Source organism: Heterocephalus glaber, unplaced genomic scaffold, assembly GCF_053883595.1.
Source record: "Heterocephalus glaber isolate CG9 unplaced genomic scaffold, H.glaber_assembly_v1.0 deba00001472, whole genome shotgun sequence".
NCBI lineage: Eukaryota > Metazoa > Chordata > Mammalia > Rodentia > Bathyergidae > Heterocephalus > Heterocephalus glaber.
The window spans coordinates 84,892,248-84,917,740 of record NW_028258315.1 but is presented as its reverse complement, the minus strand read 5'-3'; the positions used below and the strand labels follow the sequence as shown (position 1 = coordinate 84,917,740).

The 25,493-nt window shown below is 36.1% G+C and overlaps 1 protein-coding gene across 14 annotated transcripts in view; it reads right to left on the bottom strand.

Annotated features, from left to right (window-relative positions):
* The window catches only part of Tbc1d5 (TBC1 domain family member 5), a 630,984-nt gene that overhangs the window by 99,158 nt on the left and 506,333 nt on the right, over positions 1 to 25,493 (bottom strand). For all 14 annotated transcript variants that reach the window (XM_087181487.1, XM_087181491.1, XM_087181488.1 and 11 more), the window contains one exon: positions 16,138 to 16,244. In XM_087181487.1, the coding sequence (XP_087037613.1) occupies positions 16,138 to 16,244 (107 nt within the window). The remainder of the gene's footprint in view (positions 1 to 16,137; positions 16,245 to 25,493) is intronic.

Here is a 25,493-nt window from a genome sequence, read left to right as displayed (position 1 = left end):
TGTAGTGGGTTTTCTGGAATATATGACATCCTCTAGGGTCCCTCATATGAGGGTAATACCATCTGTTGAAGAAATATCATACTATTTTTCTTTTCCTGAAATGTGTATACATTTTTTGGCGGACTCTGTATACCTAAAAGAACATGTCAACAAGAACCTTGCAAAGGATTAAACTGTACTGTAAAGTAGGTATGTTAGGCTCTCATTGCCTGGTTTCACCAAATATGCCTGCCCATCTGCTTCTACCTGATACTGGGTATTCCAAGGAGATCGGTGATTCTGACTGAGTTTTTCACATGGGTCTACAGTATGCTGCTCAGATGTAGTTAAATAATTTTTTTCCCTTTCACTGTAAGTGATCTGATGATGTGGCCTCCAATGTAGGTTCGTGACTTAGTCTGGAGTGCCAAACAAAATTCCATAAACTTGGTGGTTTATGAAGAGTAGAAATTTATTTCTCACAATTCTAAAAGCTACAAAGTTGAAAGTTAAGGCACTTACAGATCTGATGTCTGGTAAGGGTCCATTTCTTGGTTCATAGATGGTGTCTTCTTGTTGTATCTTCCCATGATGAAGAAGGCAGGCTAGCTGTTTGAAGAGTTCACACTAATCCTAATTATGAGGTCAGAGTCCTCATGAACTAATAATTTCCCAAATACTTCACCTCCTAACATCATTATCTTGGGAGTTAGAATTTCAAAATATGAATGTTGAGAGGAGATTACATTCAGACCATAGTAGTCTGCTATCAAAATGTAAATGGAGTGGTCACGGGGGCATGAGTATGTCAGTACTGTGACTATTCCATGGCTCTCTGAAAATTAAGAAAGAGACATATAGGGTTTGCACAGTAGTCTTGTAAAATCAGTTTTGAGTCTGTCCCTGAGTGATGACTTGGAAAGAGTGCTGACAAAATCAGATTTCTGAGGTCATGACATTAGGGGTCAAAATCTTTGTCTTTGATTTTAACTTTTCCCTTAGAGCCCTCTCAATGAGCCAAGAGATAAAGGAGGAAAGCCACTGGTTGCTCACTAAACCTGCTCCCTTTTTTGGCAGAACCTAAAGAACTGTGTGACTCTGAGGCACACCTAAATTACACTGGATTGTCACTTTTGTGAAAACTAAACATCTACTATGGAAACACAGAATTTCACTTGTCAATAGCTTTTGATCAGTTTTAATACACTGTAACAAGAATGATCATTGTAGTAAAAACACATATTTTAATTTCAAGAAGAAAAGTTGTCCAAGGTGACTATCTTCTTTAAGCTGTTTAATTCTCATATATTCTTAATCTCCCTCTCCTGTCCTCTGTATTCCTCTCCTCTTCCCTTCCCTCCTCTCCCTTCCTTTCTCTTACTCCCCTCTTCCTTCCCCTCCCCTCCTCTACCTCCCTCTACCCACCACACTCTTCCCCCTCCACTCCTTTCCCTTCACCCTCCTCTAGTTCACACTATCACAGTTAACCCCTTAAACTAGCTCTTGACTGGTTTCCTCTCATTTTTTATTTTATTACTTTTGTCTTATTGTTCTCCATACAGTAAGGAACCACTGCATCCACACGGTTAAAAAACCCCCTCAAAAGTCAGTTCCATTATATAATGATGATAATAATATCATTATTATTGTATGTTTTCCTCATCAATCTAACCGAGTGTTAATCTTTGAGAACTTAAAATACTGGACTTGAAAAACTAATTTCTGTAATAATATAACAATTTTCAAATTTGGAATTCCAACCATGAATAAACAAGCAGTCAGAAGTAAACTTTTGTAGTTGGAGGGGTAATCAAGTTGAAATGAATTGTTTTATGTTCCTCGCACAAGACCAAAGAGCTCATATTAACACTCCCTTGTTCTTTCAGGACAGGAGGATGTAATGAGAATGAGAGTAACCAGAAAAGTATGTACTAGAAATCCGCAAGGAAGACAAGGCCTAAGTAGTCTGGATAAGATAAAAGGGGCAGAAAGACACTGGTAAGGTCCCTTGTTGCTTTTGCTACGTTCTGCCCACCATGAACTGTTCTCTTTGAAGCTACCCTGCCTTGAAGCCAGCCAACTATGGACTGAAACATCTACAAACTATGAGCTAAGCCTTTCCTCCTTTAACTTAGGGTACCAGTTATTTTGTCTCACCAATAAGAAAAGTAACTAATACACCAATATTTGTAAATACCCAAGTGGGCACATTTAGAGAAGAGGCAAATGCCCATATAAACAAATGAGCTTGAGACCTACTGCTAAATGATTAATCAGAGCATAGACACAACACATGAATAATGTGTGCACTTGATAATGGACAGATGTGGTTGGGTCTAATATTAATTTTTCATAATTCAATATGTTGTGTGTTGTAACAGACATACTTAATGCACTAATGTGAAATAAAGATATCTTTTCTGAATTTTGGTGTCTGTGATTTTTTGTCATTTTATGTAGACCATCATTCTTAACTGTCATTATTTTTGTTGCCACTCCTGTGTCTTAAGTCCTCAATTAAGATTTGATTCAATGGAAACTTTGTGAAGCCTCACCTGCAAGAGATCACGACTTGGGTGAAAACTTCATGGGCTAAAATCACTGACAGCTGTGTTGTCAATGCATTACATGTAGGCTACATGCAGAAGTGCTCATTTAAGGACAGCTCTATTGCTGGACATAAGAAATTGGGGCCAATGGCTCTACAGAAAATGGGGTCATAAAAAATTCAGTCTGGAATTTGGAGTTTCGAGAGTTATGATGATGTTCCAGAAGATGACATGACTGAATTTGAATAAATGTAAATTTTTGTACGTGAATAATGTAGATTGTGGTACACAAATAAATGTAGCTTGTTGTACATGAAAAAATAAGACACTTCTGGGCTGGGGATTTAGCTCAGTGGTTCTACTGCCTGCCTGGCAAGCACAAGGTCCTGAGTTTGATCCCTGGTACCAAAACCAACCAACCATCCAAACAAACAAACAAACAAAAAATAAGACACTTCCATGAAAATAAGCCCTATTGCATCTCTTGGAACAAAAATTAATATAAGAATTGGTCTTATATTTGGGGGATTATGGTAGATGATACATAAATGGCCCACACAAAGGGCATCTTGAGACACCAGCTGTTAGTCTCTACATTAAAGAATAAAACCTACTAATGTGTTTCACTGATTTTTTTGGGAAAAAATAAGAAATTTCATTATTTTTTCCCTATACTCCTTTGAATTATCTTTGTATAGTCACTGTGTACGTACATACCCCACTCTGGAGATCACTGGCTTAAAGAGTCATGGCTTTGAGTTTTAGGTGTTTGGCTTTTAGTTTGTGTGGCTAACCTGAATTGCAATGGACATCTTAATTTCTCCCCTGGCAGAGAACTTGAAGGCTTGGCTGTGGCAACTAGTTAATTGGTTACTGTTCATTCATTTGTTCATTTTATAAATGCTTGATACACAGAAAATAAAACACACAAAAAAGCACTGTTTTTCTGGATTTGATGCAGTTTCGGGGAAAGACAGACAATTCAAGAGTAACAAAAAAATCAGTAGGTTATCTACTATGGAGATGGAAGCACTGTCTATGGATCTGATGTATTTTCAGGGGAAGTTAGATAATTCAAAAATAACAAAAAAAATCATTCAAGCTATCCGCTATGAAAATGGGGGCAGGGAGATCTGCAGGATTAGGGTAGACCTCACTGAGAAGCCTGGATGAGTGTCTAAAAACTGAAGGAATAAGAAATCACCCAAGTGGATATTCCTTTTACTTGCCACAAATGCTACTCATCTTTCTTTACATGTTTCATCCAAGACTTCTAAGGGTTTACAAATGCTATTGTACCTGGTAGGAGCTTAGTAGATTTTAGCTAAATGAATAAAGACAGCACTTTGGAGAGGGACTATGGAAAAATGAAACTATAAAGTTTCTCTTTAAAACCAGGAAGAAAACACAATAAAGAACTTTTCTAAACTATATTAAGACACTTAGACAAACGTCACTATCAGCATGTGGACCAAGCTCATACATCAGGGAGAAAGGTTTATTCTGGTTCACAGCTTCAGGTTTCAAGACATGTCAGCTGGTCTATTGCTTTGGGCCTGTGGGTGGTATATCAGGGTGGGAACATACGGTAAAGCAAAACCACTATCTTCATGATCTGGAAACAAAAAAAGATAATAGAGACTGGGGATCTACTCATTTGAGGTCATTTGAGGACATGCCTTCAATGACCCAATGGCCTCTCCCACTTAAGTGCCACCTCTTAAAGTTTCCACCATCTCCCAGTAGTGTTATACTGAGGACAAAGGCTCTAACACATGGAGCTCTGGGGTATATTCAAGATCCAAAACAAAGCATCATCTAAAATAAACAGAACAAAGTCAACTGATTATGTTAAAACAGTTTGCTGTTTGAATGTGCTAGCTTTTCTTCCTATAAAATCAATATATTCAATGTTTTAAATGAGCCATAATAATACACTTATATAATTACAGGGAAATAGAATATTTGTGTGGCTACAACTACTTATAATAAAAAGAATTATGCTTTTTTCTGTTTTGTCAGTTTTATATTTATAATCTTTTTGTCATAATTTCTGATTTGTAATTTTAAACATTTAAATATCATAATGACAAAGAAACAAAGTAATGTCTTTTTTTTGAAAATAAGTGATTAGCTAGGTTGCTACAGCACTTAAGAGCTAGAAGTGGCTTTTAGAGACTATACATAGCTAACTAAAACCTTGCTAGCTAGATATCAACATTTTAAAAAACAGTTCATGACCTGATTTTAAGGTGGCAAAAAGCTAAATTATTTCCATGAGGGCAAAACAGCAAGTTAGTGGTAAAGCACAGAAGCCATTTCATTCCTTGATCTCAGTCAGTCATTTCATTATGATGCATTTCAATACTTTTAACATTGGGGCTTTATAGTAACTTTATGAACATGCATGCTTAGGACAGCCAGCTTAAAAAGTTTTAGTAGTCTATTTCTCCCTCAACTTCTACATATTCCTTACTTGTGAGACATCAAATAAAAGGCAAAGGATTGGTTTGCAGATTTTGCTTACTGTTAATCAGAACAGAATTAACCCATGTATCTTAAGCTCTTTTTTATTGTAGTTATCTGAAGAAAAACAATTGCCAAAGTAATGAGTCAGGTTGTTTCTTAGTAAAAAAACCATATCCTTTAAACATACAGAGCAATTATTTCCATTAAGTTTCATAGATCTCTTCCATTGCCCAGAATAAAAATCAATAAACTTTCTGAGAGTGAATAAAGACCTGAACAAAGACATGCTCATTTTTAGCAAATATTGTTACTGTTATAGACAGCGTACATGAACCCACGGATTTAAATAGGCCCTTTTGTTATTAAAAAGAAAAGTTTATTCCAGTGAACAGAGACTAAAATCAGGGAGAGATTCTAGCTGCTAGCAGGCAAGAAAAATTACTATTATTAGCTTATATAGATTTTGGAGAAGAGGTTATAATCTAAGGAATGTTTATGACTTGGATGACCAAGGACGGTCTACTCAGGTATGTAGACAATCACTGGACTTCTTGGCACCAGGGGGATTGTATACTTCATTTTGTGTCCATTTTTCCTATTTTCTGAGAAGCTGCTCTTGCTTGCTGAAAGCAGCCTATTTGCTTTGTTCAGGCATGACAGCTACCATTACTGACTTCTTATGGCCACTAATAAAAATCACTAGAAAGACGGATGTGGTGGTATATGCCTGTAGTCTCAGTTACTCAGAGGCTGAAGCAGGAGGATCACTTGAGCTCACAAATTCAAGACTAGCCTAGGCAACACAGTGAGATGTACTTTCCCCCAAGAAACCACATGGGAACGGGATTCTTTTTACATTGATTTTTCACTGATACACAAACCATTTATTTATGTTGAAAAATAACACAAGTTGGAAAAATTTACAAATTAATACCAAATAAAATACTATAAAAAACTCCCTACACATATGGACCTTCTACAAATACATAATATTGTCTCTTTCTTTGTTCCTGTTAGCTTGCATTGTATTGCCTCATAGGAGACTGAGACCCACCGCTGGTCTCTTCAGGGGTCCCATGCAGGGGTCACCAATAATGTTCCCTATAATTGGCACCCCATGTTGGGCACCAGTTATATGAGACTTTACCCGAAAGCCTTGCCTGAGGGTCTCGGTCTCCTCAAGACAGTATGATTTGTCTGTGAGACAGGAAGGAGAGAATGAACACAGAGATCGACAGAGACAGACTTGAGAGAAGTTGGATCTTGGGCTGATCTAAGCTGCTCTGGGCAACAAAGACAAAAGACACCAAGGACATCCAGTGTTTATTCATTACAAGTATGGGAAGGAGGGGAGCTGGGCAGAACTCAGGACACCTTCTATAGAGGTTATCATAAACAGGACTGTAGAATGAGGGTGTTAGCATATCTTTACTGAAGAGAACAAATGGTTAATTCAGAGTGGAAGAATTTAGTTGTAGTCAAGTTGACCTTGGCTGAAGTGAACTCAGCCATGCCCTGCTACTTCATAGACTAGGACTTAAGTCTCAGTAGTAACCATTAGCAAGGAGCAATACTAGCTCAACTCTGCTATCTGACATGCCCCTTTGAGTCATGTAAAGCTTCGGTTGGACTGAGACAATAATACATAGCCAAATTACAAAGGGGCAAGAAGCTTGTGCCACTATAGCTTGCTCATACTAGGCAGAGGTGTCTACTACAATACATGAAGACTGGGCAGTAGTGTTGGTGGGGAATGGACATACAGCTATCCGTTACGTTCCTTAGGGGTCACTCTGGATAGAGGTGCCATGCCCAGCCTGGCCATTTGATTCAGCAGTCCCCAAGTGTTGTGCTTTCTCTGTTTTCTCAGGCTAGAATTATATCACTTAAGGAAATTCTTTTTTTTTTTTGGACCAGGGATCAAACTCTGGACCTTGCACTTGAGAGGCGAGGTAGGTGCAGTGCCACTAAATCTCTGGCCCTCTTAATGAAATTTTTTTAAAGCCCAGGTGGAATGTCGCTTCCTCCAAGAAGCCCCTTTGATTAAATCTTTGCTTAGCCCAGTTCTATCCTACTGATCATTTTAATGATAATTTCAATTCTTTTATAACATCAAGTGATTTCCTGATTATTTGCTTATTATAATAAGGGCCACATCTTATTATTATTATTTTTTGGCTCACAATTATATTGGCACCATCTAAACAGTGGCTGGTATATAAATGAAATACAATACAAACAGCTTAAATTAATAAATTAAAAAAACTATGAAATTAATTCAAAATTATTTAAGGCACCTAAGTAACCTTTAATAGGTTTTGAGAAATGCATGGTTCTACATTACAAAATGTTTAAAAGCAATAAATAGCAAATTTCAAATACTGGATTAATAATGATTTTAAATCATTCCTTGAAGATTGTTGTTTTATAACCACCATTTATTCAGAAATAAAACAAGTTTTAAAAATGCTAATCTATGTTGATAAGTCTGTATTTTTGATTGGATGTGAAAACATACCTGATTAGTCATTAATACCTAAATATGAACTATAATAAACACCCAATTGTTGGTAACCTAGTGATAAAGAAGAATGACATATTAGTCATACAACTCAGAAACAAAGAAAAAATATTTTCTTATGTCATTAATGAAATAAGTACAAAAATGATTCTCCAGGAATCATTATTTTCAAAAAAATGCTCCAGGAATACAGGAGTAACATAAGCAATCTATCTGTAACATGAAGTCATGACAAAACTGGGATTAGAAACATGCTAGAAAATCTGAATAGAAATTCTGACAAAAACATCATGAAAAGTAAGTGGATATAATACATACTCCTCAAATGGTATTGGTGGTTTTTAGATTCTTTACTGCTCAGAAGGTAAGATTACAATGGAATTCCTGAAAAGGAAAATTTCTTAACACTGTCACCTGACTGGTGGTAGACTGGAATCTATTAACTACTTTTCAACTGTGATACATGATATTTACCAAAGACAATGAAAAAAATGTTGCATATACAATAGATTTTATTTTTAAATTAAATGAGTAAAATTTTAATTACCTGCATAAAATCTGAAACTTGATATTAGAATTTTTATAATTTAAAAAGCAAAATTTAAACAAAAGCCAATCAAAATTGGTCAAGCATAGGAATATTGTATATTTTATATTGTTTCTATATACAAGAATGACTATGAAACCATCTTTTTTTTTTTTTTTTTGGTACCGGGGATAGAACTCAGGTCATTGAGCTTGTGCAGCAGGAGGTGAAACCACTGAGCTAAATCCCTGGCCCGAAACTATCTTATTTCTAGCAATTCTCTTCCATAAACAGTAACAGTCATTGTTAACAGAGTGGTTTGAAAACTTACCCAAATGTTTTTTTCCAAATATTCTAGTCTTCAAAATAAACAGTACCTGTCAAATTTTTACTACACAATCTGAAACAGTAATCCATGTACTGTATTTCATTTGTAATAAGTCTTAGTGATAAGGTTGATACTTCAACACAATACAAATCAGAGAGCACCAAAAAATGAAAATTTCTTTGCTTATGTCTCTGTATTAGAATTTCACTTGCTAAAGGGTAAAAACAGATTTGCAAGATTCACAGTTAACTTAAAACAATAGTTTTAAACCTTTATTCCTAGCCCTTACTGCCTTCAGGAAGGAGAGAACATCTGGTTATTTAAGGAACACAATATGTTCACATTTTCTATGACTTTTGTTTCTAATTGGGTTTTAAAATTTTTTTGAATTTCAACAACTAGCTAGAACAATGTTTTTTAATCACTTCATATATTTCAGATTGTCCTCTTTCTATCCCTCTAACTTCATTTAGTGGATTGTTTTTGGAAATCTGCTCAGTAGTTCTAATATGATAAAGAAGGGAAAATAAGAATTAGAGTTTGGGGGCCGGGGATTTAGCTCAGTGGTTTTGCCGCCTGCTGCACAAGCACAAAGACCCGAGTTCAATCCCTAGTACCAAAAAAAAAAAAAAAAAAAAAGAAAAAGAAAAAAGAATTAGAGTTTGGTCTGAAGAGCTAAGTACAGAATCTGTATTTACAGTGTGCAGGTTACAGAATTTTACAAATAGATACTTTATATGCAGTCATGTTATAAAGCATACATTCAAAAATTTCAAACAGTTCTTGTTTGAAAATAGTCCCCCCCCTCCCCATCCATCCATCCATCCAGTAGACATACAGTGGACCCTTGAGTTATGAACTCAATTCATTTGAGAGGGCTGGTTGTAACCCAAGTTGGTCAACTGAAAGTTCAGGCTCCTCTACACAGTCTTCAAAGTCTCTTTCCTGTATACAGGCAAATCTCAATGTCCTTTGAGAAACACCGGCCCAGGATTTCTCAATTAACCCCACACAGGAAAGGATGCTGTAATGTTCCTTCCAGGAGTCTTTAAGGGTTAAATCTGTATCTGAAACCACCTGGAGTCACAAGTGGCCAGCATTCAGGTCATAACTCAAGACTTTGTTCATAAGTTAAAACTAAAATTCCAGTCATAACTCAAGTTGCCTATATGTCAGGCCAGTCATAACGCAAAGGTCCACTGTATAAGGCAATTTCATTGATTATAAGTGCAAATAAATGTCTATTACAAATAGAAGATTTTATATGAGAAATATATAAGCAGGATACTACTATTTTGAAACTAATGAAGCTACTATAGCTATCCTGTTGAAAGGACGTATTTGCTGGTTCAGGCAATGACAAGCTGTGTGACCTTCAGTAGATCTCTAAGCCTCACCAAGAATTAGACTGTCTAGACCAGTGGTGTTGACTCTATGGCACATGTGCTACAGCTGGCTGTTTGTTATCATTAATAACTCTGAATTCACTGATTCACTATCATTGATAGGCTCTTAACAGTTCTGAAACTCTCATAGCCCAAATTAAGGATATTAACTAGATAACCAGATTCTTTGCTATGTCTTTTCAAGTTCACAGTATTTGAAAGCAGTAATAGGTTTTCAGCTAATTCTGACACAAAGCAAATTAAAGAACTAGATGCTCTTTATGTTCAAATTATAGAGCTAATTCACTATCCTGATGAAAATGGTAGCCAAAAAATACAACGCTGGCTATGGGTTTTGAGGAATGTGGGTACAGGTTCCAGAAATATGCTCAGCGAGTGAGGTCCACTTAGGTTAGTTAGTATGGCATAGTGAGAAAAGGCATAGTATTTGAAGCCAAATTCAGTTCTACCAGTATTTTCTTAATACCAAGCACAAGTAGGACACAATGCTAAATGCTAAAAAATGACCAGAATCCAGTCCTAAGGAGAGAAATAACTGATAAAATAAAATGCATATAGATAAAACTCAGGGTGCTTTATGAACTCCAAGTGGAAGAAATGTTTTAACTGCACCTAGAAATGGTTTCATGGAAAAGGTAGATTAATTAATGCCAGGTATCTGAGGAGGGAAAGAGTAGACACAAGGGTCAGGGAGTCACTCTAGTTAGCTTTGACGCTTATAAGCTTTTGGCCTTGAGGAAATCACATAATCACAACCCCTCTCTACTGAAAATGAGTGAGGACAGATAATCTGCTCTGCTTACCTCTTTGAGTTGTTGTAAGGACCAAATTAAGTCAAAGTGCTTGCAAAACTATGAAGAGGTATGATCCTATTATTAATCATTTATAGGGCCATTATTCAGTCTATTCAAAAAAGAACTCTTTCCACAGTAAAGCTTACCTCTGTTATAAGACAAATAGAGCTTAATGCTTCAAGCTTTACTTGTAAGAGTATGTTCGCAACAGAACAATCTCCACTGCAATTTAGGGTCAATGGTAGGATAAAGCACTTCTCTGAAGGCAGACAATAAACTTACTAAGGCTTAGAGTTCCTTGTTTACTTCTCTTTTATTGGTTCTGTAGCACTCAGCATGACTGTCACACAAAGCTAGGATATGGAAAAGTGTGTCTTCATGCCTCAAATCCCATCTTTCTACAAGTTCACTTCCTTGAGATTTGTGTATGCAGTACTTACTACGTTTTGGTTGAATCAGGGATGATTCAAATATTTTAAGTGTTTCGTTGTTATTAAGTAGAACACATTTAAAGCATTCTGAAGTCTGGATTTTGGAAGACATGAGTTGGAGTACTAGTATGGACTCTCCCCTCCTCCACATAAAAGGCCTCCTTTATGACTAAAATTGACATTAATTACACTGAAAACTCTGAATACTTTTGAGTTTCTATAATACAGGTAGACTTGTTTTTTAAATCAGTCTTTTGTAGCACTGAATTGGATCTTGTTACTTTATTAGAAGTCAGTCTTTTGGGAAGATAGCTGAGTGGTGAGCAGCACCAAAACAACCTCTTCAAGATCTGGAGTTCAAATGCTAGAATACAACAATATGGGGAAGAGAAGAAAGAGAGAAGGGGTCCACAGGATCCAGAAAGGATCTGAAGCAAGAACTGGAGCCTATAGGGGAGAACAAGAAGAGGGATCTCGATGAGGAAGAGGAAGGTAGCAAATGGTGCTTTATCCTGGAATCCCAGCCCACAGCATGAGAGAGGTGGCTTGAACCTAATGAGAAATGGTGACTAGAAGTGACTTCAGAGGCCTCCAGGGAGAAATGCACCAGTGGAATGGAGCAATGGGTGTTGTGGGCTGCAGTGGTTAGTGAGTGATTCCAGTTGAGATGTCCCCAGGAGAGGGTGACTGGCTGGTCGCCATTTTCAAAAGGGGCCAGCTGAACCTGGGACTCAGAGCAGCAGTGGGTTGGTTCCATCTATCTGCTCCTAGTGTCAAGGTGAGAAACAGCCATGCTAAACACCTAGAGTCAGGGAGCCGAATTCAAGCCTCCAAGTGGCACCCAGAGAGTTGTGTGCTGAACAAGGTGGGTCCCAGCCTCACAGCCAGAAACCAGGATTAGCATGAAATTCAATGGACTTGATAGCACAGGCTTGCTGGGATTATCTACCAACTCGTCTTAATTCTACTGCAGGTTTGCAGGGTCAACGAACACAAATCTGGGCTCTGTCTGCCCACTTGATCTACTGTGACAGCACAAATATACCTTCAAGTAGAAATTCTTTTCTTGATTGTTCGTTCTTGTTTTTATATGAGTGTGAACATTGTTTCTAGTTTTTGATGTTGTTTTGCTCTATTCTTTCCTTCTTCCCTTCTCTTGTCTTTTTCACCAGTTTCCCAAAGTTTGTGTAATGTTCCTTTGTCCTTCAGCCTTGTTTTTAATCTCTTTGTTTTTCTCTATCTTTATTTTTTCCTCTTACCCCTTTTAAATTTTCTCCCCCGAGGGTAAAATCACTCCACTGAGGGGATACTTACTGTATAAAACTTTCTAATTTGTTTTAAATTTTATTGCATAACTACAAGTCTTGTTCATATGGTTAAAGGTGCCAAATTAATAGGTAGCACAGTTTGTCATTTTCTAGGCTGTTCTTGATGCTATTGTTATTACTGATTGTACTACTTTACCCAAAGTGACATAGTTGTTCTAATCAGTTGTTCTTCCTTGTATGCCAAGACTGAGACTGCCTGGGAGTTATAAAAAATATTATTGGCCAGTATCAAAGAGCCAGAGTCTAGGCCAAATAAGCAGCAACTTCTGAGCCCTAATAAACTGAACAGGTAGGATCTCACAATAGACTCAAAATCCAAAAACCAGCTACCCCTGAAAGACATCTCTGAGGGGTAGTCATTTCCTAAGGAGTTCTCAGTAATGAGTAATAAAGCTACCTACCATAAGTAATTTACAAGCATCAACACAGAAGTTAAACTAAAAAAAAAAAAGAAAGAAAGAAATAGAAAATGAGAAGACATGGAAGCAAGATGCAACCCCCAGACTGCCAGCTCACCCAGGGCAAACCCAGGGGTAAAAAGGTGGAATGATTCAAAAGCCACCAAACCCAAACTCTCTGAAATGGTAACAGTAGAAGTAACACAGCAGACAAATGAGGCTCTAGAAAAAAAATCAAATTAGAAATAATTTCTCAGATAAATAAAGAGATGAGGGGCCAGTGGTGCCACTTCTGCCTTGCAAGTGCAAGGTCCTGAGTTCAATTCCTGGTACCAAAAAAAAAAAAAAAAAAAAGAGAAGAAGGCCATAGTGAAGGACATGGTTAGTGAATCTAGAAAAGATACAGATAATAAAATAGAGGAGTTCAAGAAAATGATGGAAACCATGAATGCCCATCATAGGAAAGAAATGGAATCCATGAAACAGATTCAATCAGATATCCAGGAGATTAAGAATTCTATTGAAAGTATATGCAGCAGAATGAACCAATGTGAGGATAGAATATCAGATCTAGAAGACAGGTTTGTAATTAGTGACGATGAAAAGAAAGATGTCTTAAAAACAGCAAGGGACAATGAAAAATCAATCCAACAGCTGCTACATGATGCGAAGAAGAATAATATAAGTTTGATTGGAGTCAATGAAAAAGCAGGAGATAGAGCAAATGACATAAAAACCTGTTCACAGAAGTAATGGCACACAACTTCTCAAGCATGGAAAAAGAATTTGACATACAGATAAGTGAAGCATATTGAACTGCAATTAGCCATGATCAAAAAATAAAATCTACACAAAGACATGTAACAGTCAAAATTCCAGAAATTCAACATAAGAACAGAATATTAAAAAGTTAGACAAAACAAACAAATCACCTATTAAAGAAAGCCCATTAGAATCATAGTAGACTTCTCAACACAAATCCTTGAGTCAAGGAGAGCTTACAGCGAAGTATTTCAGGTCCAAAAGAAAACAATCTCCAATCCAGGGTGATATACCTTGCAAAACTATCTTTCAAAATTGATGGAGAGGGCTGGGGATTTAGCTCAGTGGTTTTGCTGCCTGCTGCGCAAGTGCAAGGACCCAAGTTCGATCCCCGGTACCAAAAAATAAAAAACCAAAATTGATGGAGAAATAAGATATTTTCGTGAGAAGAACATCTTAAGAAATTCACAACCACCAAACCAGCACTTGAAAATGTTCTGAAGGATATTCTAAAGAGAGATAACAAAGACTACAATTCCACGAACTCAACAGAATGAATCCACCAGGCAAGGTAAGCCACAAATCTACATTAAAACCAATGATAAATAACATTAGTTATTACTTGAAATTTATGAAATATCAATCAGTCAGCCATTACATACAGTGTAACTCCCACTTTGCTGGGCTAGCCATCTGAAAACTCCTAAGGCTACACAACTTTCTTAACCTTTCCTACTGATATCATTTCCTGAACTTGTTCTCATGAGCCTTGTGAACATGACTCCATCACCATGCTCAATTTCTCAAGTCTCCGATTTATCTTAAGGTTCATATTTCAGACCATTATCTTGATCATGTTTTTACATGGTAAGACAATGAATGTAAAGGTGGGGAATTATCTTTTTTAGATAATAATGCTACCACTTTTTTCTCTTAAGCCTTAAAAAAATGTATCTTTAATGCTAGTGGAATTTGCCTTATTATACTCTTATATCAAGGATGATATTGAGATACAAAGTACTCTATGAAAACCACACTAACATGAAAGAGCAATGAGATTCCACTAATAAATACTGATGGACTTAGTATGAAGAACTATGAAACTAAATGAGTGATTCATAGGAAGGTCAACATATTTAGCTAGGAAAAAATTAACCAGATCAATAGGTTTCGATAACATATTTAATTTCTTCCTCCATTAAACCAAACAAATCACACAAGTAAGGAATTTACATTGCTATCTGGCATTTTTTTACACTCTATATACTAAAAATTCCTAATACTGAGCTGGTAGAATTTGCCTTGAGTTTGCAGATCAAAACTCATACCTCACTGACCAGCAACATCATCTTTATTCCTCTTATATATCATCTTTAATTTTTTGGTAAAAAAATATTCCCACAATTTACATATACATAAGTACATAAGAATATAAGCATGGAACTTCCTATTTTCACAGTCATACTTCTTTTACCAGAAAAAAATGCTTTCTTATACATCAGACAAATAAGATTATACTTCTGCTGAATGAATTTTGTTACAGAAATGATGTAGAAGTTTGTATTTTTACGAAAACAGATACAGGGGTCGGGGATGTAGCTCATTGGCACTATGACTGCCTAGCAAGCACAAAGTCCTGAGTTCGATCCCTGGTACCAGGAAAAAAAAAGAAAAAAGAAAACAGATACAGGCATAAGTATTCTTTAACTCAGTCAAAGAATAAGTAGAGGATATACTCAAGGGAAGAAGTCAGCAACTAAGGAAAGGGCAGAAATCCTTCAGAATCAAAATTTGTATTACACTTGGAGGCTGAAGTTGATCCGACAGCTTTGGCAATGGAACCCACAGACAGACCGACTGACTCACAGTTTGACAACTGCCAACATGAATGCTGGGAGGGTTGCCAAAGAGCCAAAGGCTGGGATTACCATCCAATGCCTGGCACTATGATATTCGTATTTGAAGTGTTCTCTCTTATACTTCATCCAATATTTTTGTTTGGCTCAAAAGTATCAAGGATTCACGTATTTTTTTTGATCATTAAATGTTCTTATTTTCAAGAAATATAACATTAGTTGTAAAAGAGTATACTTTTTCTCTGAAGTGTAAAGAAATTTTTGATGAATTTTGTTACATTCAAATAGAAAAATCAATGTTAAAAGTCTGTTTAAATTTTATTAGGTTATTCAATCTGAAAAATAGGAAATACATATTCATAATATGAAAGAATTCAATGTTTCATTGTATCATAAACTCTTATAGACTTGGTGTTTTGTATGGATCTACTTTTTTGATCTTCATATGGCTTCCAAGGCTCTATCTGAATAAAAGTTATTCCCAGTGAGAAGTACAGTAATGATAAAGTTTGGCTATAAGAGGAGGTAGTTGCTCAACTCTTTCCTTGAGTTATGAAGAAGACAGGAGGGCAGAACAACCTTTCCAAGGGACAAGAGATGTGTGTTCCAGTTTCTCATGGCAATGTCCACTTAATTTGCTTGATGAGTCACTGGCTAATGAGGTTTCTGATTTTGGGTCTACAACTTAGACAAATTCTGTCATTAGGCAACTCATATGACATTAGGCAAATTCCATATCAGGAATTCTTACCCAGCTTAATATTGTGCATATCTTATTGGAAAAGCTTACCTTTGGGTCTCTAAGGAACAGAGCCTTAAGAATCAGTGAGTGTATATCCCCGATGACTGGGTAATGCATCAGAAGGCCAAGACAGGTCTGGTAGTTACTAGAGATCACTAAATGAGAGGGGAAAAATAATTCAGATACAATACTGCTTAAGATATTTTGCACTACTGAAAATACAAAAATAACTTTCAGTCAAAGAAAATAAACTAAAAATGCAACCTCTTTGATAAAATAAGGAGGAGGAATCCTTACAAATGGCTTTTGAAGCGGCATACTGCACAGTTAACTACAATCTAATAACACTAGTACTTATTCTCAGGGGATGTTGGAAGGAAGAGCTTCAGATAAAATTATGTATGTATTTTTTGTGATATAAATAAAATATCAGAAGCAAGCATATTTATTGCCATTTATATGGCTATGTTTAAATGTCTTCAGTTTTTCTGCTTAAAAATTATTAACAAAATCCTTATGAATGGGAAAGAATCAGTTTATTCTCATAAAATAATATTTACCTTGGTTGTGCTTAACAATCTATGCTTATTAACTTACATGGATATTGATGCAAAATTAAAGAAAACATAATTTCTTCCAATTATCTATCTTTTAAAAGATAATAAAGAATTTTTAAAGAGAATATCTATAAAGAATGTCTTGGAGAAAAATCAAACTCTTTATAGATAGGTCTGTGTTCCACAGACTGTCATTTAAATTTTTTCAAATCAACCCAATTATGAATGCAATTATTAAGCACATCTTTTTAGGCAGGTCTATGTAAACTACTTTATTTTTTGGCAATCTACCTGCCACTGCTGTCACAGTTGGGCCCATTAGTGCTACCTGTTTTGTGAGACATCCCAAATGTCTCACAGCACTGATTATGAAGGAACTTTCAGTTACAACTTCCTGTAGTAATAACTGAATCTTTTTCATTAGTTACTTGAAAAATGTTCCACAGGAAAAAAAACTGATAAAAAACAATGCAAATCAAAATATAAATAATTATTTGTAATCATAAAATACCCTTGACTCTTACATTTTTCGCCCCTTGTTCCCTTGAGCAATATGGAGAAGAGAGACAGGACTGGGCAAAATGAATAATTATAATCTATGTAAAGAACCACTTTATCATTTTCATTTCTGTTGCTGATCTGACAGCTTCTAATTTCATACATCTGCTTTCATTTGTAAAGCACTCACTTATTTTACCCTTTCTATATCTGTTCAGACATTTATTTGTTCATTTTTCCACATTCACACTGTTACCTGTTGTTCTTTTTTTCTCTAGACATCCAAAAACTAGGATAGAATGGTATGCTGTTTTCTTGTACAGTTTTCTTTGAGAGCTAACAAGTAAATACAACTAATTCGTCATATAACTCAAGAAGTCATTTTCCAAAATACTATAGTGACAATATATATTAATACCTGGCCAGGGAAGAATTGTTAAATGTTTTTTAAGAGGAGTGGAAGAATTTTGTGGATAGAGTTCTGGCCTCGGTGGTATAAGAAATGTGTTTGAATCCCAGAACCCCATTTGAGCTTTTCATAAAGTTGCCTAAATGATATAAGTGACTGATTTATAGCAGCTGCTCAAAACCTGTTTGCACAACCTTTGTGAGCTTCAGTTTACTCTTTTTTAAAAAAAAAAATTTTATTCTTTTATTGGTACATTTTAGGTGTACAATACATTAACATTTATCATTGGGTACTTGTACCTGTACATGCTGTATCTTGGTTATTTTTTTCCCCATTACCTGTGCACCCTTCACACCCTCCACCCTTCCCTATTTACATAGATTTTGTTTCCAAAAAACATTTTTTTTCCATTTTTTTTGTTGTCTCATAATTTTTCCTTTCCTCTTCCCCTCCCATCAACCTACACCTCTGGATCTTTTCCTATCTCAAATTATCAATTATTCATTTTAATCATTTTAATCCTTATTTGAATTTTCAGTTTCCCACACTAGAGAAACTATTTGGTATTTACACATGTGTGTCCTATTTATTTCACTTAAGAGTATGGCCTCAATATGCATCCATTTAGCTATAAATGTCTCTAGTTTCTCGTTCTTTATGGCTGAGTAGTACTCTATTTTATAAAAAAACCCACATCTTCTTTATCCAGTTTCCAATTGATGGGCACTTGGGCTGTTTCCAAGCTTTCAGTATTACAAACTGTGCCGCAATAAACATGGGTCCACATATATTGCTGTGGTATGATTCTTTCAATTCTTTGGGGCAGATACCTAGCAGGGGAATAGCTGGGTCAAATGGGACCTCTAGTCCTAGTTCTTTGAGGTATCTCCATACTGATTTCCACAGTGGTTGCACCAGCCTGCACTCCCACCAACAATGGAGAAGGGTTCCTTTCTCCCCACACCTCTGCCAGCATTTGTTATTTGTTGATTTCTTGATAGCAGCCATTCTTTCTGGGGTGAGGTGGAATCTCAGTGTTGTTTTCATCTGCATCTCTCGAATGACCAGTGATGTTGAGCATTTTTTCATATATCTGTTTGCTGCTTTTACTTCTTTGTCTGAAAAATGTCTCTTCATTTCAGATGCCCATTTCTGAATTGGGTCTTTTTGAATTTGGGGGGGGGGTCTGATTTTTTTTTAGTTCTTTATATATTCTAGATAGTAGACCTTTGTCTGAGGTACAGCTGCTAAAATTTTTTTTCCACATTGTAGGCTGTCTCTTAGCTCTGTTGGTGGTTTCTCTTGCAGTGAAGAAGCTTTTTAATAAGATGAGATCCTAGTTGATGATTCTTTGCGCTACTTCCCGTGCTACTGAGGTTTTGTTCATAAAGTCTTTTCCTATGCCAATGTCTTCAAGAATTCTACCTAACTTATCTTCCAGCAAGTTTAGTGCTTCTGTCTTAATATTTAGATTTTTAATCCACTTTGATCTTAGTTTAGTGCATGGTGATAGGTATGGGTCTAGTTTTAATCTTTGGCAGGTTGAAATCCAGTTTTCCCAACACCATTTATTAAATAGGCTATCTTTCCTCCAATGAGGGTGGTTGGCTCCTTTGTCAAAGATGAGGTGGCTGAGTATGTCTGGAATTGTTTCTGCGTCTTCTAATCTATTCCACTGACAGTTTACTCTTTTGGAAAACAACTTTCTGATTTAAAAAACTGTCTGTTTCATTCAATCTAGTAATTATTTGCTGAGTACCTACTTCATGAGAAGCTCTGAGGTAAGAGAAGATGTAGAGATGAACAAAACAAAGTCCCTGCTTTGAAGAAAATCGGTGTACAGCAGGGCGGAGATGCTACAGTAAGCAGCTTTACTACCATTTCCACTAAGATGACAATGAATTACTGAAGGCTTCTGGAGGCAGGTAACTTAGGCTAAGAAGTTTATATTATCTCATTTAATTTCTATGACAATCTTATAAAGGTACAATTATTATTCATATTTCACACAGGTGACATTTGATAGTTGGAGAGATGAAGTCATTTGCTCAAAGCACATACAGTGATTTCTGTTGGAGTAGGATTTGAAATTAAGAAATCTAGCTTCACAAGAGGTACTCTATAAATACAAGGTTTTGTTTTGAAAGAACACTGTTTAGCAAATCAAGAAACATAACAGATACAAATGTCAGCAGTAGAGTCACTTGGTATCATTAATATTTTGTGACAGTTTAAAGTAGCTTAGAAGGCTAGTATAACCCAGTATATAGAACAGCCTGAGAGAGACAGAATTTTATTTGGAGGGACCAGAGCAACAATACTCTGTTATTAAATGTGTGAATTTAGGCAAGCTGATTACTTATCCTGACACTTTATCTTTCCATTTATAAAACAGAGACTGTGGAAGCTGTCAGTATTAAAATGGAGTCATGTCACACTGTAACAAACTGCAGCTGAAAGGGCCCAGAGAAGGACCCTCTTGCATGTTTACCTATAACAGAACTTCCACTAAGAGCTTTCCCAAAAAAACTTTCCAGTTAAGCCACTTCTATGAAGACCTTCTCTCATCAACAGCCAGTACTACCGAAGAACCAGCACCACTGCCTTTGCTAAGTAAGTCCTGTAGCCAAGGTCTTTGTTTCAAAACAGTCTAAATGGACTTCTCTTTTTCACCTTTAAAAGTTTCCCCTTGTTACAATCCCTTCTATGCTCCTATGGTCTGCCATAGCATGAATATCTCAGGTTGCAATCCTTGTTATTTTTTAATAAACTCTGTTTTTGGAGAGTCAGTCTTTTTGCTGCTCATGTTTGGTTGACAAAACGATAATGCTTACTTTACCCTATAATTTCTGTGAAGATGACAAAGGTGCTAGGTGATACATTTCCTTATCTTGATTAATTCTTTGTTGGTGAGTATTCCTATCTCTACTTAAGAGGCCTACACCTACTCTGAAGTAGTCCAAGGGAGTTAGTTTAATAGTTTCCTGAGTAGAACCAATTTAAAAAAATAGTTAAAATCAGTATAAATAAGCAGAGCCTGTGATCAGAAAAAGTTTAAAGTAACGTGAGTTAAAATAAAGATAGCTATCACTTATTAAGCACCTGTAGCAGAGATGGTGAACTTTTTGGAGATGAGTGCCCAAACTGAAATCCAAAACCCATTTGTTTATCACAAAGTGACAAGACTGAATTAAAACTGAATGCTGAGGTTTTAGTTTAGAAAAAACTCATACATTAACATCTTTTGTTTCAAACGAAAGACAAACAACATGGGTGCCATAGGTTCACCACCACGGACCTATAGTATGTCTGGCAACTTGCCATATATTTTATAAAGATTCTCATGAATCTTCCTAATCCCCTCTAAGAAAATCATTATTATTACCTCCCTATTACAGATGAGGACATGGTAATGCTGAGTGGATAAACAACATGAACAAGGCTGTTGGGCACCTAAAGGGCAGAGAAGGGGTTGAATCCAAAATTGTGTAAGTGAAAGCCCAGATCTTTATCCCTGTATCTTATATATTCCTTCATTCCTAGCAGAACGTCACAACCAGTGCATCTGCATACATAAGTCAAGGTAGATACACTGAAGATGGCTTCTGCACATCAACTATGTTATAAACAGAGAATCCTTAAATATACACTATAAAATGTCCTCAGCATATAAAACCTAGAATAGCAAATATTTAGAAATAAGTATAAATTCTTATAGTTAGCTATAAACTGGTATGCAGAACAAATAATTGTAGTTTAAATATGAAATAAAAATGATGAGCTAAAAGGAGACTTGAAGTCTTCTCATAATTTATTGTCCTTCACTGAAAATAAGCTTGAAAATGTGCAACTGTCAAGATCTTTTAACTGCCTTGCAAGGTATCTCACATACAAAAGACATTCAACAAATACTACATGGTCTAAGAGAAAACTGTTAAGGGCCTACAACATTCAGGAAAAAGTACATAATTAGCACCAGTGATGCCTTCAACTATGTAAAAGCCCTTATAATTTTGACTTTCCTAGTACAAAATGACAATATACAAAATAAAAATTCAAATGGGCTAGAAAATAAAAGACTAGAGAATAATTATAAATAAAAACAATATAACTTTTAATCAGTCTTGGAGAAAGCCAAATGTAAAACATAAGTCATATCTTTCACAAAAACTGATTTTTAGTCTAGAGTTTAAGACCCTTGTAAGAGTCTGTCATTCTAGGTTTTCCTCCCTGGCTGCCTTTGTGACAACTGCTTCTCTGAGTATTAAATTATAAGAATAACTTCCTTGAGACCCAAGACCTAAATATACTCATCAGTAAACACTTAAGAGTCTTGGGTAACTGCTTACTTCTCTAGATTTTATTCAGAATGATACAGGACTTTTAAAATTCATTTTCAGGAAAGAGGACAATTTAAAATTCAGAATGATACATTTTTGGTTCAAAAAAGATTTCAAAAATAGTTATTTTTACTGCTTTTCAAGCTTAATACATTTAATACATTTTAATCAAAGATCCAAAAAGTTGTACCTTTTTTTTTTTTAGACCTGGGTCTCCCTATGTAATTCAGGCTGTTTTTGAACTCACTATGTAGCTCAGGCTGGCCTTGAACTTGTGTTGATGATCTTCTTGCCTCAGGCTCCCAAGTGCTGGGATTACAAGTATGCACCACCACACCCCACTAGACGTTACATCTTTAAATAAGCAGTGTTGCCAACTATAAGGCAGTAAATAACTAAGAATCCACATGGACAATTTCCAGTGGTTAGGGTCTGAGTACAGGAAAAAGAACACTATCAGAAAAGTCAGAATGATAGCATGTAGCTCGAGGAATACTTTTGGCAGTAGCTTTGAAATTGAAAGCTAATAAGCACACAGGCTTTGGTTTTCTCTACCTTCTCTATCTCATTATTTAGAGACAATAAAATGAGATAATTTAAAATAAAAACCAAGATCTTTTAATGTCAGTTATTAACACTAAGATAATAACTGCAGGCATATTCTTAGAATCAGAGCCTATAATAGTTAAACTTAACTGTCAAAAAAAACCCACTTAACTGTCAATTTGATTGGCTTAGGAAGTACCTAGGGGATCAGTAAAGCACAATTCTGAGTGTGTCTGAGTGGATATGAAGGTATGATCTTGGGTACTATATCTGGTCTCTGGCCCCTTTCGCTTCACTACTCTTCTCCTGTGCTTTGCTCCCTGCTGCCATGAATTAAGCAGCTTGCTTTACATACCTACATACCCCTTCCACTATGATGTATTTGCCTTGGAGCCAGCTGACCATGGACTGAACCCTCTGAATCTGTGAGTCACAATTAAAACTCACCTCAAATTGTGGGTATCAAATATAATGTACCAGTGACAGGAAATCTGGCCAATATAGAGCCCAAGTTCTACTACTTCCATGTCTGTAAAATGTCATGGAAATGAAGCCTGAAAACATTTGGCGGACATTAAGATTTTAAGAAAGAAAATTGTAAGCTTGATTCATAGATTTGCCTCTTTTTTTAGTTCAAATGAAAGAAAACCACAGGTCAAGAATGCTAAATTTGAATATAGATATATTTTATTTCATTGTGGATAGTGGGTTTTGTGTGTATGTTGTGAACTCATGGCCCTGTACATGTACAGCAAGTTTTGCACTGAGCTACATCCTCAGAACTTTTTTATTTAGGTCTTGATAAGTTGCCCAGGCTGGCCTTAGTGAAACTATGGTTTATATGGAATGCTGAGGTTAGCAATTGTCCACTTTTTCCCAGTTACTGACCATGGCCTAAACTCACCTAATTAGTACTGGCCTCCTGTTAACTCTACCCAGTTCTGTTCTGGGTCCTCTTTTCCTCTTGCTGCTCCCCTCCCTTTTACTTCTTTTCTGAGGAACCCTGTCTTGCTTTCTTTTTAAGCCTAGTTCCCCAGGACTAACTGCTGCCCTTGCAACCTTCACACGTAAGGTGGGAGACCACTCTGATCCCCGATTTTGCTTCCAAACCATTGCTTCCTATCTTGCTTTGCCTTTGAAGTTCATACTGTGCATCTAGACATTCTTCATGTCTCTTCATCACTATTATCTAGGTAGCATGATTTCTGGGAAATACTAGAAATTCAATACTGTTTGAATGGTTGATTCTTTGAATAAATGATTAAATAAAAGTTATTTTCTTGTTCACACTTCTGTACTTCTTTAAGAGTTTGCTGTTTGGCTGTCATAGCTACAGATTTAATTTTATAAACAACAGGTATTTGTTAGTTAACAGCATAAGAGTAAATGTGATTCTCCTAAAAACAAGACTGGCCTAATTTGATACCCATATTGCAGTCAATTTCCTTTTATCTAACCTGACTGCTGAGCACAAGTGGAAAAAACCCACAACCTTAGCTGTTATACTAGGTTCGTCCTACCCTTTTGCAAACCATATTTGCCAAGCCTCCCAAACCCCTGGTCCCAGGCTGCCTCATTCACACCAGATGACCTTGCTTGTTCCTTTCTCAGACATGGAATTTCTCCATTTTTGGTATTCTCCATCTATAACTGGTCTACTTCTGAAACCTTCAAGGATCAGCATCATTTTTCTTAATCTCTATTCCATAGCTAGTCTTCCACAGTCCTTCCATTCTCTACTATTGCCTCTGAGTGCTTGTTTCCTCAACTACCTCACTCAAAAAACAAACAAACAAAAATTTGCTTAAAGTTTTCATAAGGAAATGCCCTGACATATACAGTAGGGAAACCAAAACAGCAAAATCTTACCTCTAGATGAAGAGGGAAGGAGGGCATAGCAGGTGTGAAGAATAGAACAATAAACAAGTAAAAAGTATAAAACAAACAAGACAATTTCTCTGTTCATAGATCTCAGCCAGGAGATCCCCTCAGAACAGGAGGGAAAAACTAGTACTGGCTCTTGAAGGAGAAACAGATTGATTTGAGATGTAAACCTCTTCATTAGTTCTCTACTAGTTCCAACATACTCTAGTGTCATTCTAAAGGCAACCATCCAACTTTCTTTGCCCTTGAATTTACCCTCTAGCTACATCTTCCTTCCCTAGTCTTTTCCCCATATTTAAAGATTACAAAAAAAAGAGAGGTGGATCATCCTTTTAGTTGAATAAGTAATTCCATGTAAAACAACAATAAAGAGCTAAAGAAAAAGCTTTTGAACTTCCTGTCAAGTCACTCTTTAATCTTCTATTATCTAGGTTCTGCCCTATCATTTCATTAAGTTGACTCCGGCAAAGGACAATCATTGTTCCTTCATAGTGTCAAATCTGAGTGGATTTTTCTAACCTTATATTACTGTATCTTTTTCCCTTCTTGGCTCAGAACACACAGTCTGGAGGTTACACTATAAACACTTCCTTGGCTTTTCCTTTTCCAATGTTTCTGAAGTGCTGGGGCGAAACCCTGAGCTCTATCTTTGCCCACATTCTGTTTCTATATATATCCACCTTAGGCAGACAAACTATATAAAGTTTATGATCCTAATGCTATGCTTTTGTAGTGAAAGTGGGCAGTATTACTAATTACTACTCTAGGGAAGCATATGTAAACTAAGACTATTCTAAACAAACTAGGTGATATCATCTTGTTCTTAAGGAGATCACATTTACTCTTACACTATAAACTAAGAAATACCTGTTGTTTGTAAAATTAAATCTGTAGCTATGATATTGACATTGAGTTTTATTTTCCAAATCTTCAGGCTATGATTTCCTACAGGTATGTCAAACTTAGCATGGCCAAAACTCAATTAGTCATCTCTGTATCTAAAACCTGGTAATCCTTACATTTTCTATAAGGTGACCCAATCATGTAATGCTCCAAACAGAGGACTGTTCTAGATTCCCCATTCTCCCTCATCTATAATATTTAAAAATCAAGTCATATTTTAAAGTCATGCTGATTTTAGCTCTCAATATTGTTCTATTCCACTATTTT